The 15,108-nt window shown below is 36.0% G+C and overlaps 2 protein-coding genes across 3 annotated transcripts; both read right to left on the bottom strand.

Moving 5' to 3' along the window:
* Positions 1-1,915: 1,915 nt before the first annotated feature.
* LOC122407679 (rac GTPase-activating protein 1-like) lies at positions 1,916-7,359 on the bottom strand. Of its 2 annotated transcripts, NM_001414634.1 has the most exons (7): positions 7,213-7,359; positions 6,633-6,744; positions 5,276-5,412; positions 5,072-5,171; positions 3,794-4,324; positions 3,492-3,717; positions 1,916-3,434 (listed from the first exon to the last, which is right to left on the bottom strand). In NM_001414634.1, exons 2-7 carry the CDS (start codon positions 6,717-6,719, stop codon positions 3,160-3,162), a joined length of 1,356 nt encoding a protein of 451 aa, NP_001401563.1. In that variant the 5' UTR covers positions 6,720-6,744; positions 7,213-7,359; the 3' UTR covers positions 1,916-3,159. The 2 variants fall into 2 exon arrangements, with proteins under 2 accessions (NP_001401563.1, XP_043269970.1); XM_043414035.1 differs by having other exon boundaries at positions 1,916-3,717.
* Positions 7,360-8,509: 1,150 nt separating this feature from the next.
* On the bottom strand, positions 8,510-14,217 carry LOC122407677 (rac GTPase-activating protein 1-like). The gene is made up of 7 exons (NM_001414544.1): positions 14,078-14,217; positions 13,498-13,609; positions 12,140-12,282; positions 11,902-12,028; positions 10,737-11,267; positions 10,500-10,660; positions 8,510-10,079 (listed from the first exon to the last, which is right to left on the bottom strand). Exons 2-7 carry the CDS (start codon positions 13,582-13,584, stop codon positions 9,671-9,673), a joined length of 1,458 nt encoding a protein of 485 aa, NP_001401473.1. The 5' UTR covers positions 13,585-13,609; positions 14,078-14,217; the 3' UTR covers positions 8,510-9,670.
* Between the last annotated feature and the right edge of the window lie 891 nt (positions 14,218-15,108).

Raw genomic sequence — 15,108 nt, forward strand, 5'->3', positions numbered from 1 at the left:
TCGTTTTTCCGTCGAAGCAAGTGCTCCGCAATGCGTTTCGTTTAGTGACACCGCACCGAATATATCGACGTGGAACATTCATCTTTTGAGAAGGAAATAGCGATTGCTCCAATGCCGAAAGTCCCTGTGTATTGCGTAGGTGTAATTTTTAATTTATTATCCCTTGGAAACGAAGAAATGCTTTGGAAAGAAAAGAAAAAGAGAGAAAGCGACTAAGGGCGATATCTCGATGATTGGACCCTCGAGCGAATCGGCTTCCATTCGTAAAACGTCTCATAAGTTCTGGGCGAGGCTGAGCTCATCATGAATTTATATATCCAGCTGCGCTTTTGCAAGGGCTATTCGAGGCTTTGCAGCTTCCGAGTCTGTACGATACTTTCGAATTTCAGGAGGTGGGCGTACTTTCAGATATCATTTTCGTCGTTAATCTTTGTATCGTAAATAAAACAAATATAATAGACCATTAAAATGTAAATAAATGATTCTGTCGAAGAAAACAGACTTTCGGTTCTTTCAATATTTCAATGATATTTCAAACCTGGATGATATTGACCTAATATATACTTTGAATAACAATTACTTATAATAACAAAAGAAAAAGGTAATTTCAGGAGAATCTCGCAAGTTTTTTCCTGTCGAGAACGGCGAGAAATGTAGTTTCGAGCCACACGAAATGGCAGTTTCTGGACTCGAATAAATATCGTTGAACGAATATTTCGTTTTTGTATGTTCCCGAGATAATTATGGGCGTGTAAAGATCGCCCACGCCTTTTCTCGACAGCATGTAACCCGATCAGTTCGAAAAGGTTGGGAAAGAGCTTGTTTCTAGCACCAAGAAGCTCAACAATATTCACAAAAGCGTGTACGAGCTAAAAGGATACGAATGTATACGTAAACTTCGTAGAAACTTTAACGTGTTGCCTTAATGAGTTGAACGCCGCAACGATCTGATCGAAAGTTCATTCTCTGCTACACAATGCGCGCTTTTGTTTTGCTCTTTTAATTTTTTTGAGAATTAGATCGCTATTCTGTTATAACGTCCAGGTTACGACGCCCACTCTAACTACGAACCGGAGATCTCGAGCGTTGTTCAATCATTTTCACTCATAAGAGTCGAAATATTGACTCCAGACAATATTCAGGAAACAGTGGATTGATTTATTTCAAAATTTGACAAACCGCCAGTTTATACGATTCGCGATTTTTTTCTCGATTTTTTAATTTAGTGCTGATATTTTTATTCCGGAATATTCGACCAAATCCTTTCGTCTCCTTTGTCTTTCATTCAATTTCCTAAGAATTTTCACTCAGCATAAAAAAAAAACAGATGAATTATTAAAATATAATGGAAAGAAAAGAAATGAATTAGTTTGTGAACTTTGTTGTCGAAGAAATTTCAAGCGATGTTCGAAGAGCATCTAATCGATTTTGTATTTTTCTCTCGCTGCCGAGGCCATTGGCGAATGAGTAGCAGACGATGAGAGTCATTAATAATCGGTCGTTCTTCACGAGGTAATTTTTCTTCCAAAATTAGTGTGGCCTTAAGTGAGTGTTATTTCTGGAGCTTTTATTTCATTTTAGCATGGGCCTCTGAGTAGTCGACGTCAATTTTACTAGATGCGTGACGAAGGTCAGGGCCCCGGAGCTCGTACGAGGCGAGTTCAAGGGGGAGAAGACACGCGGTGTAGGCGTAATGAGCCGGTTGCCGAAGGGCGAATTTTAATCAAGAATCGATACATAACGTCGATTCGTAGAGGTTCGTTGTTGCTACTGCGAACAACAAACCATCGGGCTTAATAAGATCGCGTCTATTCAGTCCGCGCCTCAGGTGAATGCGGTCAATTATCATACTGTATGAGGCCGCCATTAGATAACGAGCGAGAAGATGCACGGCTCAAAAACAACGATGTATAAATACTTTTTTTTCTCCATTTTATATTTTCTGGCTCTTTATTATTCTTGCATATACACTCGAAACTTCACATTGCATTCCATCGCATTACTATGAACCCGCTATTCCCCACTACAACCGTTTTATATTTCCTAATTTTTAACATTTTTGGGAGATCCCCCAAGGTGTTGTCCACAGCCACCTTCTACTATGTAATTCTGTATTGCATTTGCACGAGGGCCAAGGGAAACTGTGGAAAACCCGACCGATACAGGAAGTTATGTTCTATTTAATTATCGCTATCAACATATATAAATATGTGTATCCATAATAACCTATAAACTTATGAAATATTATTCGTCGCTACCAATGCCCACGTCTAAAATGTTCACTTTAATTATGCTGATTTCTTTATCTCTAAAAGAGCTCACTAACAGCGGCTCAACTGATTTTTTTCAAATTTTAATCCAAACATGACTTTCGGCTACGAATTCTCGAAAAATATCATGATTTTTTTGTATTCAAATTTCGATATAATTACCGGAAAGGCAGAGCGAAACTAATCGATAATGGAACTTAGATCTTTGTTTTGACTCGTACTTTTGTTTGGAAGTATGTTTGTTTGAAAGTTGTCCAGTGTCGAGTTAGAGACATACTGCCCGTTCGAGATTATTCGTAAGTTAATTTCAAAAAATTTCGTCTGGCTTAAGTGAGAATCCTTTCCTTTTCACTGTGTTAGTCGCTTCAATTTTTTCTGTTATTCAAAAAGCGATCATTTTTTGATGAATTTCTAATGTTGTAACATCGTGGAACAACTGTCCGTTTTTTCTTTTCTTATTCTAATGATTCTTTTTTAATTCTATTTTAATTCGTTCTTAATAATTTGAAATTATTTTAATTAGAATTATTTTAAAATTAAATTTAAGTTATTAAGTTATAAATTTAAATTATTTTAAAAGAAATTATTTTAAAAAAGAATACACTTTTGAACTAAGAGAAGAATGTTAATTCTACGCAATACTAAAGAAATGGGAACTCACAAACGTTACCCTGACCATTGGTAGCCAAATATTTAACTGATCTAAGCCAGTCCCTGCCTGAGCTTTTCTATAATTATGTATATCAAATGTGAACTCTCATTCCGAGTTAATTTGCGGAGTCACACGATGGTTCCCATTTTACAAATAAGGTTAAAAATTAACATTTTTATGATACATGTCACCATTTGGGCCTACGAATACCTCTCCATGTATAGGTTCATCTTCATTTTATTGAAACCTTCTGTTTGCGTGTGGGGTACGAGCTGCATGTGCAGGTTTACGTTGATGTTGCGAACGTTGGTTTACATTTTGATATACAGAATCATCTTGATCTTGAATCGTTCTTTGTGAGCGTGGAATCACAGTTGCATATAAAGGAGCATCTTGATCTTGATTCATTCTTTGTGAACGTCGGTTTACATTTTCATATACAGAATCATCTTGATCTTGAATCATTCTTTGTGAGCGTGGAATTACAGTTGCATATAAAGGAGCATCTTGATCTTGAATCATTCTTTGTGAGCGTGGAATTACAGTTGCATATAAAGGAGCATCTTGATCTTGAATCATTCTTTGTGAGAGTGAGGTCGGATTTTCATATAGAGATTCAACTTGATCATCTTGATCATCTTCGTCTTGAACCGCTCTATTTACTGGTAAGGTCATGAGACCTGAATACTCATCATGCGACCTAGATACTGCACTCATTATCCTTCGGCTAAGCCTCTCAAAATCAGCGTAGGGGGCCCAAATCTCCGCGGGTATATTCAGCAAACTTTCGACAACCTGCGGATGAAACGGTACTGAAAAATATCCTTAAAAAATAATAATCCAAATGAAAAAACATCAATAAGACACTAACCTCAATTTCCTCCAACGCTTTTTCTCGATCTGACTGTGAACGGGAATTTTGAGTACTGTCAAAAACCAGCACAGGACCAAATATCCTGGCAAGATTTTTTTTATTCATTTTGCAATTTTTAGATCCAGAAACGAGTTGTAAATGAATCATAAGGAACGCGAGAGTGTCACGATTCGCTTGTGGAAGCTTCAATACTATGAGAGCAAGCTCTTCGGCTCGTTCGGCTGCATTATACCGCGTAACTGCATCAATAAAGTTATCTCGGAGAGCATCAGTGACCAGTGGCTCGCTCAACGATCTCAAAATTCTTTTTAATGCGTACGTGATCTCGTGAACATTAAATCCAATCAAACTTGGAGCTTCTTCATTCCTGCGGAATTGCTCAACCAGAAATTCGGATCTCCTGGTCGGACCAGGCACTTTGTACAAACCTCTAACAGTCAAACCATCTGCTTCAACCGCGTTTACATAAGCGACGATCAGAGACGGTATCATTGGTGGCTCTACCGGCGCATAATCGGAAATCGTTCCCTGTAATAATATCTTCTAAATAGTATAACCAATTTTACTAAACGGTGCAGTTTAAGACTTTTATCGTTTACATCCGCTGCATCCTTGTTCTCAAATGTAAGATTTCATTTCGTAAAAATGTTTCGGTCTAGCCGTTTTTTCTCGAAATGTAACTGTGGCTTTCGCTATTCAGGCAGTTAACTACGGTCCAAATAATGCGATCCGGTAACAATTATTAATATTTGCAACATCGCGATTGAAACGTCATCTCGTATTTCCTTTGTATTGCGTCAGGCTTCGAACTGTCATTCAAGTTTAGATATATTACAAATCATTAAAATTCCTTCAGGGTTCGAACTGAACTGAAATTCTGAGCTTGCGCTTGTCATTTAAATCCAGTGGAAAGATTTGTTTTTCAATACTTTCAATCGGAGACGGAGGTAATGTAAAAAAATACTAAAACCAGAACTTTTCATAAATAAACTGAGGAGATAAAATATCAAACGATGTTGTCAGATATAATTAGAGTAACATTTAGTTGAAATGTCAGAATCAGAATTTTAGAGACGCTAATATGAAGTAATCAATGAAAATATCTCATATTAAAATTTCTAAAGGCTGAAAGAAAAAATGTGCAGAAAATAGTATCAAACAGATATCCGGAAAAAAAATTAAAAATTCTATAACAAATGCATATGTATCGAATGAAAAATGATCAACGATAAAACGATGTGTTTTGATATATATCACTGAAAACTGAATAAGTACCCATTCTCTATAGTTTCCCTCCTCTATTGGCTTCTCGCAGTACTCATGGACTATTGTTTGACATTTGCTGCAACGCCATGCCTGCTCACGAGCATTTATTCTACGAAAGAAAAAAAATAATATACACAAATAAGAATGAATAAGGAAAAATGCCGTTGCCAATGAAACATCGATCGTTCTCAATTCTTTTCAAACAGTGCGTACTTTTTACTGCAGACGGAGCAGTTTGCCGATTTCAAGAAAGCTCTATACTCTTTGAACTCGTGATTACAACTATTTGTTTCGGATGTGTTTTTCCGTTGCGGGTTTGGCGATCGAAATAAACCGCTTGAACTAGTCGGCTGAAACAAAAATTTGATACACATTTCTATTCAAGAAAACTTGTAATGACATTCTGTCACCATGTCCCAGTACAATACGAGAACCGAAATCGTCAGTTCTTGTATTCTCTTTCCTCCAATAATATTATTTTGTAATCATTATTTCAAATCAACTTTACTCCCAATTATCTCTACCGTGAAATGATTTTGTGATGAGTGAACTTTATTGTTTTATAATTTTAATCTTGAATTTTTTTGAGCAAGGGATATATTTTGAATCTAGAATATGCCTTAACTTTAGTAGCCATTCTGAAAGGTTTCTTTTCTTGAATGTGCTTCGAAACATTTCTTTTTGTAAATAGCTCTCATCTTAGATTGAGATCACTACAGTGGAACAACTCCATTCCGGAATCGCAGTGTATTCAAAAACTTGATTATTCGTTAGGAATAACGATTGGCATTGAAATCGGTGATCTGGTTTTGTGAGCTCAATATACACGGAAAAAAAATGAACATTAGCATGAATCATGAACTTCCATAATCATCAATATTCGAACGTGACAATGTCAAAATACACGCTCGTTGCAAAGTTTTTTTTTTATCAATAATCTTTTGTTGCCTCGTGCCGAAACTAAGATGCTCGAATACACTACAAACATCGCTTTAATCATTTTTAACGTTGCCAATTGTAAATCTAGAATATTCTCTGCCTTCACAAGTGATATGTTGTTTAAGGAACGAAGTTTGTACGTGACGATTATTGAAACGGGTCTCCTTCGCTATTATTCTTATTTATATTCTTCTCGTTTATCACCGGACGATAAGGGCTTTTGTTCAACGTAGATTTTACCATTTTCTAATCACAAGACTTACTTAAACGTGAATTTTCTATGAGTACTGAATTCTGAAAATAGGCACATCAAATGGATTGAACTTTTGATTGATTGCGTTGAAAAAAACAAAGTTAGTTCAGTTTTTTCATTGAATTAGGTATCAATACGACTGCAATTATATTAGATTGAAAGCTTTTAAAAACGCAATGAATAAAAAGCAATGGCAAACACTTCGAAGTTTCGACTTTTCCAACATCCGATTCAAAAAAATGTCGTTTCAATTATTAGTAATGGAATTTTTCAATGTCAATTTTGTCTTCGTATCCGATTTGTTCCCATTTTACCAACACAACTTTTTCGCATGTTTATTTTATTATATTACTTATTATGAAAGGTGGCAATCCTTACGGTTGGCTGGGCATTCCCTTCCGGAAAACCCTGCGAGCGCTTTGCAAGGCGGCGTGATAATTCTTCTTTGAAAGCTGCCCGATCCATCTTAGTATTCGTGAATACCGTCAACCTGTAAAATTATTTCGAAAAATCAATTTCCATGCCAGGGAGAAAGAGTCGGCTCCGCGAGTTTTGTTCGAGGAAACTGAAAAGTTGAAGGGTCGTCACTCCATGGACCAGACATAGCAAATGGAAGGTGAATCACTATTCTATTGCTGATATTCTAATTAGAATCTATGAACACAATATCTTGATACGTATTGAACAAATTGCTTTGAAATTTTGTGATTCTACGCAGCTCTCGTGTGAACAAAACTTTAAGTAGAAATATTGCGGTTCATCAAGTTGTTTTTTTCGTTTGCTGAAGAAGAAAATAAAAATTTCAAGTCGCTTTTTATAATTCTTTCTTTCTGAATTGTGATAAATAGACAAATCCGAGTCTTTGGGGGTTTGGAGCCATGTATTACGCACCTCTCGGCATTTAAAGAACGATGACAAATGAACGAAAAACATTTCAATGAGTTTGGTCAATACTTACGTAAAGATGTTTCAGCGTTCAATTCAAATCTCAACCAATCGGACGAGGAAATTGAAGAATTTTTCGTGGCAAATTTTTCTGAGTTAGAACATTCACAAGTGGGGTTCAAAAACAAACTAACATCAAAGTGAGAAAAAACGGCTCTATTTATAAATTCTGGCAGTGCAAAAGACAATAAAAAAGCACTGTGACATTGAAGTATGAAGGACGAACATTGTTGTAGAAAACAACAAAAATCACCAGCCTATGTTCTAAGAACGAACATGAAACAATATCTTTGTAACGACTCGTTCCGTCTTATCCGAGCTTTTGTTTTTCCAGGTTCCAGGAACAGCGTTTTCGAATTTCAATTGTGATGACGAATTATGTAATTATTATTCAACTACACGGTGTTAGTTACCGATGACTCGATTATCGATACTTAATTTATAATTAAAAGTTCCAAGAATGCACAGGAAACAATACTTTTGTGATGACTCGTACCGCCTTAACCTCGCTTTTGTTTTTTCATCGATGTCGCAAGTTCCTCGAATAGCATTCTCGAATTTCAATCGAAATGATAGAGTATTCAATTGTTATAGAACTCTACAGTATTAGTTCTCGATAATTCAACTATCGTTAATTTATTCAATCCAAAATTAACTGTACAATAATAATTTTATGCCACGTGTCGCACTCATTTGCATTTTTTGTATCCGTGTTGACGATTCAAGGGATACGCACCATGTCAATTTTCGTGTGATTATAAATTTGAGCCCTTCACGTTAAAACGATCTAGTGGCCTTGAAAAGGGCCGTTGGATTTTTCGAATTACAAAGTTTCGTGAAAGATCTCCATCTTGATATTCACTAAGCTCGATAAAAGACCTCTGTAGATTTCTCGACTATTTTAAGCCCAATATTTGGACAATAGATGATTGGCATACCGGCATCAATCTTGTAACGGTGATTAGGATGATTTTCCTTGCTCGCTTATAAGTTTCAGTGGTAATTTTTGTGAGTCGTATGGTTGTTCGTTTGATGGCGCGAATCTCTGCGCTAGCTTAATGCGACAAGAGAGGATGGAGTAGGTGCAAAAAGTGAGTTTTAAACTTCAATCAAGAATCGATACGAATTTAAGTCGATTCGCAGAGATTCGTTGTTGCTACTGCGGACAACAAAACCATCGAGCTTAATAAGATATCGCGTTTATTCAATCCGCACCTCAGGTGAATGCGGGGTCAGTTATATCATACCTTATAAATCGCCATTAGATAACGAACTGACAGTTGCACGGCTCAAAAACAACGATTTATAAATACTTTTTTTTACTCCTTTTTATATTTTCATGCTTTTTATTATTCTTGCATATACACTCGCAGCTTTACATTGCATCCCATCGCATTACTATGAACCCGCTATTCCCCACTACAACCGTTTTATATTTCCTAATTTTTAACATTTTTGGGAGATCCCCCAAGGTGTTGCCCACAGCCACCTTCTACTATGTAATTCTGTATTGCATTTGCACGAGGGCCAAGGGAAACTGTGGAAAACCCGACCGATACAGGAAGTTATATTCTATTTAGTTATCGCTATCAACATATATAAATATGTGTATCCATAATAACCTATAAACTTATGAAATATTATTCGTCGCTACCAATGCCCACGTCTAAAATGTTCACTTTAATTATGCTGATTTGTTTATCTCTAAAAGAGCTCACTAACAGCGGCTCAACTGATTTTTCTCAAATTTTAATCCAAACATGACTTTCGGCTACGAATTCTCGAAAAATATCATGATTTTTTTGTATTCAAATTTCGATATAATTACCGGAAAGGCAGAGCGAAACTAATCGATAATGGAACTTAGATCTTTGTTTTGACTCGTACTTTTGTTTGGAAGTATGTTTGTTTGAAAGTTGTCCAGTGTCGAGTTAGAGACATACTGCCCGTTCGAGATTATTCGTAAGTTAATTTCAAAAAATTTCGTCTGGCTTAAGTGAGAATCCTTTCCTTTTCACTGTGTTAGTCGCTTCAATTTTTTCTGTTATTCAAAAAGCGATCATTTTTTGATGAATTTCTAATGTTGTAACATCGTGGAACAACTGTCCGTTTTTTCTTTTCTTATTCTAATGATTCTTTTTTAATTCTATTTTAATTCTTTCTTAATAATTTGAAATTATTTTAATTAGAATTATTTTAAAATTAAATTTAAGTTATTAAAATTTAAATTATTTTAAAAGAAATTATTTTAAAAAAGAATACACCTTTGAACTAAGAGAAGAATGTTAATTCTACGCAATACTAAAGAAATGGGAATTCACAAAAGTTACCCTGACCATTGGTAGCCAAATATTTAACTGATCTAAGCCAGTCCCTGCCTGAGCTTTTCTATAATTATGTATATCAAATGTGAACTCTCATTCCGAGTTAATTTGCGGAGTCACACGATGGTTCCCATTTTACAAATAAGGTTAAAAACTAACATTTTTATGATACATTTCACCATTTGGGCCTACGAATACCTCTCCATGTATAGGTTCATCTTCGTACAAGTTATCATTTGAGGTTGGCATTATACTTGCATATAGAGGTTCATCTTCATCTTGTTGAAACCTTCTGTTTGCCCATGGGGTACGAGCTGCATGTGCAGGATTACGTTGATTTTTAATCGTTCTATTTGTGACGGGTAGGTCTAGACTCGCATATAGAAGTTCAGGTTGACCTTGATTCACTGTTTGTGAACGTAGGTTTACATTTTCATATACAGGATCATCTTGATCAATTTCCTCGTTTCCGTACCGGGATAAATCTTCAGGATCCGATGATGATCTCTTCTTGAACGCTGCTTCGGTAGGACGAGATAACGGCGTTAAAGCATGACTGCAAATCATAAAAATATAAATATGATTTCCGATATAATCAAATATGTACAATATTTTTCCCTGCTTTAGGACCTTCTTGAAGGTGGTGTTGAGCTTTGACACAAAAGAATCTTTGGTGTTTTTTCCTCATTCAGAAATCCCAAACAATTTTTAAATTAGTGAAATTCAGGAAAAAAGTCATGCACGTTATGCAGCTGAACAGCCACTGTCGAATAGCTCTGTAACTTTCCCCCTTCCAAACTACTTATCAATTGCTGTAGGACTGTCTTTATTGGGAATCATTATTCGTCTTATCTCCAATGTACCCAGGTTTTCATCGAATCCCTAACCGAAGGGAATTCGGTAGAATAATATCTTGAAAACTATAAAAATGTGTACGAGAAAACTACGGAAAGTATCCAAAATAAATTAAACGTACCTCCCGGATAAACCTTGAAGATTCGGTCGCCGAGAAAGCTGAGAAAGCTGCGTGGATGATTGCGACCTAGTCAATTCACTCAGTCTCCTTTGTTGAAGCTTGCGAGGATCAATGAACTTGGCCCAAAACTCCTCGGGCATATTCAGCAAAGCTTCGACAACCTGCGGATGAAATGATATCAAAAAATATCCACCAAAGGTAATAATCGAAATGGTAAAACTTTAATAAGACACTAACCGCAGCTTGATACTTCGGTTCGTCTATCAATGACTGTGGAGTGAGATTTCCAGTACTGTGACCAACCAGCGTAGGACCGAAAACCTTGGCGAGATTGCTTTTGGGCATTTTGCATTCTTCCGACTCAGAAACGCGTTGTAAATGCAGCATAAGGTAAGCGAGGGTGTCAAGATTCGCCTGTGGAAGCTGCATTACTACAGAACCAAGCTCTACGTCTCGATCTCTTGCATCAGGCAGCATAGCTGCCTCAATAAAAGTATCTCGGAGAGCATAAGTGACCAGTGGCTCGCTCAATGATCTCAAAAATTGTTTTAATGCAGAGGTGATCGTGGGTATATCGTATTCACTCAAATCTAGAGCTCCATCATTCTTGAGGAATTGCTGAATCAAAAATTCGTATCTATCTTTGTTACCACTCAGTCTGTACAAACCTAGTTCGGTCATACCACGTAATTCAACCGCGTTTATACAGTGGATGATCAGAGGTGGTATCATTGGTGGTACTGTTGGTGCATAATCGGCAATCTTTCCCTGTAATCATATTTTTTTCAATTGTATAATTAATTTTAACTTAACGTCTACATCTCCGCCTGCATTCTTGTTCTCAATTGTAAGATTTCATTTGGGTCGGGCCGTATTTTCTCAAAATGTAACTGTAGCTTTCGCTAGTCGGGCAGTTGACTGCGGTCCAAATGACACGTTCCGGTAACAGTTATAAATACTTGCGATGTCGCGCAAATTAAAAAATATTACAAATCATTGTATTTCCTTCAGGGTTCGTTTAAACTGGAATTTTGTGTTTGCGCTTGCCGTTCAAATCCAATGGAGAGAATTTGTTACTACCACGTTTAATCGAAGACTGAGATGATGTGAACTGAGACCACAATTTTTCACAAAAAAATTGAGGCGATGGAAAACAAACCATCTACATAAGGTTGAAATATCAGGAACATAATCTTACATACGCTAAAATAAAGCGCTCTATGAAATTTTTTGTATATTAAAATTTCTTGAGACTTAAAGAAAAAGAGTGCGGAAAATATTGTCAAAGAGATATACGGAAAAAGAAATGAAAAAATCTATAATACATGCATTTGTATCGAATGAAAAATGATCAATGATAAGACGGTGTGTTTTGATATTTCACTGAAAAATGAATAAGTACCGGTTTGCTTGTCGTTCTACGCCTAGGCCCTACTGGCGCACAAGGAAGTGGAAGATATCCCTGACACCGTTCATGAACTATTGCATGACAATTGACGCAACGCCATGCCACCTTACCAAAATGTATGCTGCGATAGAAAAATAAATAATGTATACACAATGAAGAATGAATAAAGGAAAAATGCTGTTGCCAGCAGTGAATCGTAGAACGTTCTCAATTATTTTCCAAGGATACGTACTTTATTTTGCACACGGGACATTTTACCCATCCGGTCTTGAGTCTGATCCTTCCGAACTCGTGTTTACGGTTATCTATTTGGAATGTTCTTGTGTTTTTCCGTTGCGGGTTCGGCGATCGAAAAACATCCTTTGAAGTAGACGGCTGAAACGAAAATCTTACACATTTTTATTCAAGAAATCTCGCCGTGACATTCCGTCATCATCTCCTAGTAAAATACAAGAACCGGAATGTACATTTCTCGTATTCTCTTTTCTCGAATAACTCTATTTTATAATCTTTGTTCCGAATCAACTCTACTCCCGATTATCTCTACTCTGAAGTGATTCTGTGATAAGTAAATTATAATTTTTTATAATTTTAATCTTGGTTCTCCCTCAACAGGAAATATCTTTAATCCAAAATGCGCCTACGTTCTAATAAACGCTCTGAAAGTTTTTTACTTTTGAATGTGCTTCGAAACTTATCATTTTGCCAACGACTCTTATTATTGACATCACTATGTCGAATTAAACAGCTCTATTCCCCAATTAGTGTATTCAAAAACGTCATTAATTTTAAGGAACAATTGGCATTGAAATCCGTGATTAATTAGCTGTTTTTGTGAGCTCAATGTACACGGAAAAAAATCAACATTAGCATGAATCATGAACTTCCATAATCATCAATATTCGAACGTGACAATGTCAAAATACACGCTCGTTGCAAAGTTTTTTTTTTTATCAATAATCTTTTGTTGCCTCGTGCCGAAACTAAGATGCTCGAATACACTCCAAACATCGCTTTAATCATTTTTAACGTTGCCAATTGTAAATCTAGAATATTCTCTGCCTTCACAAGTGATATGTTGTTTAAGGAACGAAGTTTGCACGTGACGATTATTGAAACGGGTCTCCTTCGCTATTATTCTTATTTATATTCTTCTCGTTTATCACCGGACGATAAGGGCTTTTGTTCAACGTAGATTTTACCATTTTCTAATCACAAGACTTACTTAAACGTGAATTTTCTATGAGTACTGAATTCTGAAAATAGGCACATCAAATGGATTGAACTTTTGATTGATTGCGTTGAAAAAAACAAAGTTAGTTCAGTTTTTTCATTGAATTAGGTATCAATACGACTGCAATTATATTAGATTGAAAGCTTTTAAAAACGCAATGACTAAAAAGCAATGGCAAACACTTCGAAGTTTCGACTTTTCCAACATCCGATTCAAAAAAATGTCGTTTCAATTATTAGTAATGGAATTTTTCAATGTCAATTTTGTCTTCGTATCCGATTTGTTCCCATTTTACCAACACAACTTTTTCGCATGTTTATTTTATTATATTACTTATGAAAGATGGCAATCCTTACGGTTGGCTGGGCATTCCCTTCCGGAAAACCCTGCGAGCGCTTTGCAAGGCGGCGTGATAATTCTTCTTTGAAAGCTGCCCGATCCATCTTAGTATTCGTGAATACCGTCAACCTGTAAAATTATTTCGAAAAATCAATTTCCATGCCAGGGAGAAAGAGTCGGCTCCGCGAGTTTTGTTCGAGGAAACTGAAAAGTTGAAGGGTCGTCACTCCATGGACCAGACATAGCAAATGGAAGGTGAATCACTATTCTATTGCTGATATTCTAATTAGAATCTATGAACACAATATCTTGATACGTATTGAACAAATTGCTTTGAAATTTTGTGATTCTACGCAGCTCTCGTGTGAACAAAACTTTAAGTAGAAATATTGCGGTTCATCAAGTTGTTTTTTTCGTTTGCTGAAGAAGAAAATAAAAATTTCAAGTCGCTTTTTATAATTCTTTCTTTGTGAATTGTGATAAATAGACAAATCCGGGTCTTTGGGGGTTTGGAGCCATGTATTACGCACCTCTCGGCATTTAAAGAACGATGACAAATGAACGAAAAACATTTCAATGAGTTTGGTCAATACTTACGTAAAGATGTTTCAGCGTTCAATTCAAATCTCAACCAATCGGACGAGGAAATTGAAGAATTTTTCGTGGCAAATTTTTCTGAGTTAGAACATTCACAAGTGGGGTTCAGAAACAAACTAACATCAAAGTGAGAAAAAACGGCTCTATTTATAAATTCTGGCAGTGCAAAAGACAATAAAAAAGCACTGTGACATTGAAGTATGAAGGACGAACATTGTTGTAGAAAACAACAAAAATCACCAGCCTATGTTCTAAGAACGAACATGAAACAATATCTTTGTAACGACTCGTTCCGTCTTATCCAAGCTTTTGTTTTTCCAGGTTTCAGGAACAGCGTTTTCGAATTTCAATTGTGATGACGAATTATGTCATTATTATTCAACTTCACAGTGTTAGTTCTCGATAATTCGATTATCGATAATTATTTTACGATAAAATTGACTGTACAATAAGAATTTAATGCCACGTGCCTCATTCATTTGCATTTTTTGTATTCACGTCGAGACGGAACGTGACATATTCAAGGTCCCGAATAACGATCAATTTTAGTTGTAGCATTGTATATGGGCAGAAAAGTATTGTTTTCGAATCACACTTACAACAACGATTCATTCGATTCTCAATTGCAATCAATGTAGCATAATGAGTCCAAGAACTGGCTTAAAAATGCGTTTGGACCGAAGTTATCAGACTTATAACTAGTTGAAAAACGATGCTAACTGCTGAAAAGTCATGCCTTAATTATCAAATGACGAATTTGCAAACTTATTTTACTTCATCGAGGAAAAATCGATCAACCGTTCGTGCCCTTAGAAACACTTAATTTCATTGTTAATTAAATAAGACAGCAGCATTTGTCAATTTTTTTTCACTGCACACCAGGTTCGCCTCGATTTTAATCCGTAAACACCCCCTGGTGTAAATTTTCACCCACAAAAATTTCAAGTGTCAACAGAACTTCAAAATTCCTTTTTTCAATTCAGCCATTTTTCTATAACAAAACTTGATTTTTCCATTTTTTAAATATTTGT

Source organism: Venturia canescens, chromosome 3 (assembly GCF_019457755.1).
Source record: "Venturia canescens isolate UGA chromosome 3, ASM1945775v1, whole genome shotgun sequence".
NCBI classification, from domain to species: domain Eukaryota; kingdom Metazoa; phylum Arthropoda; class Insecta; order Hymenoptera; family Ichneumonidae; genus Venturia; species Venturia canescens.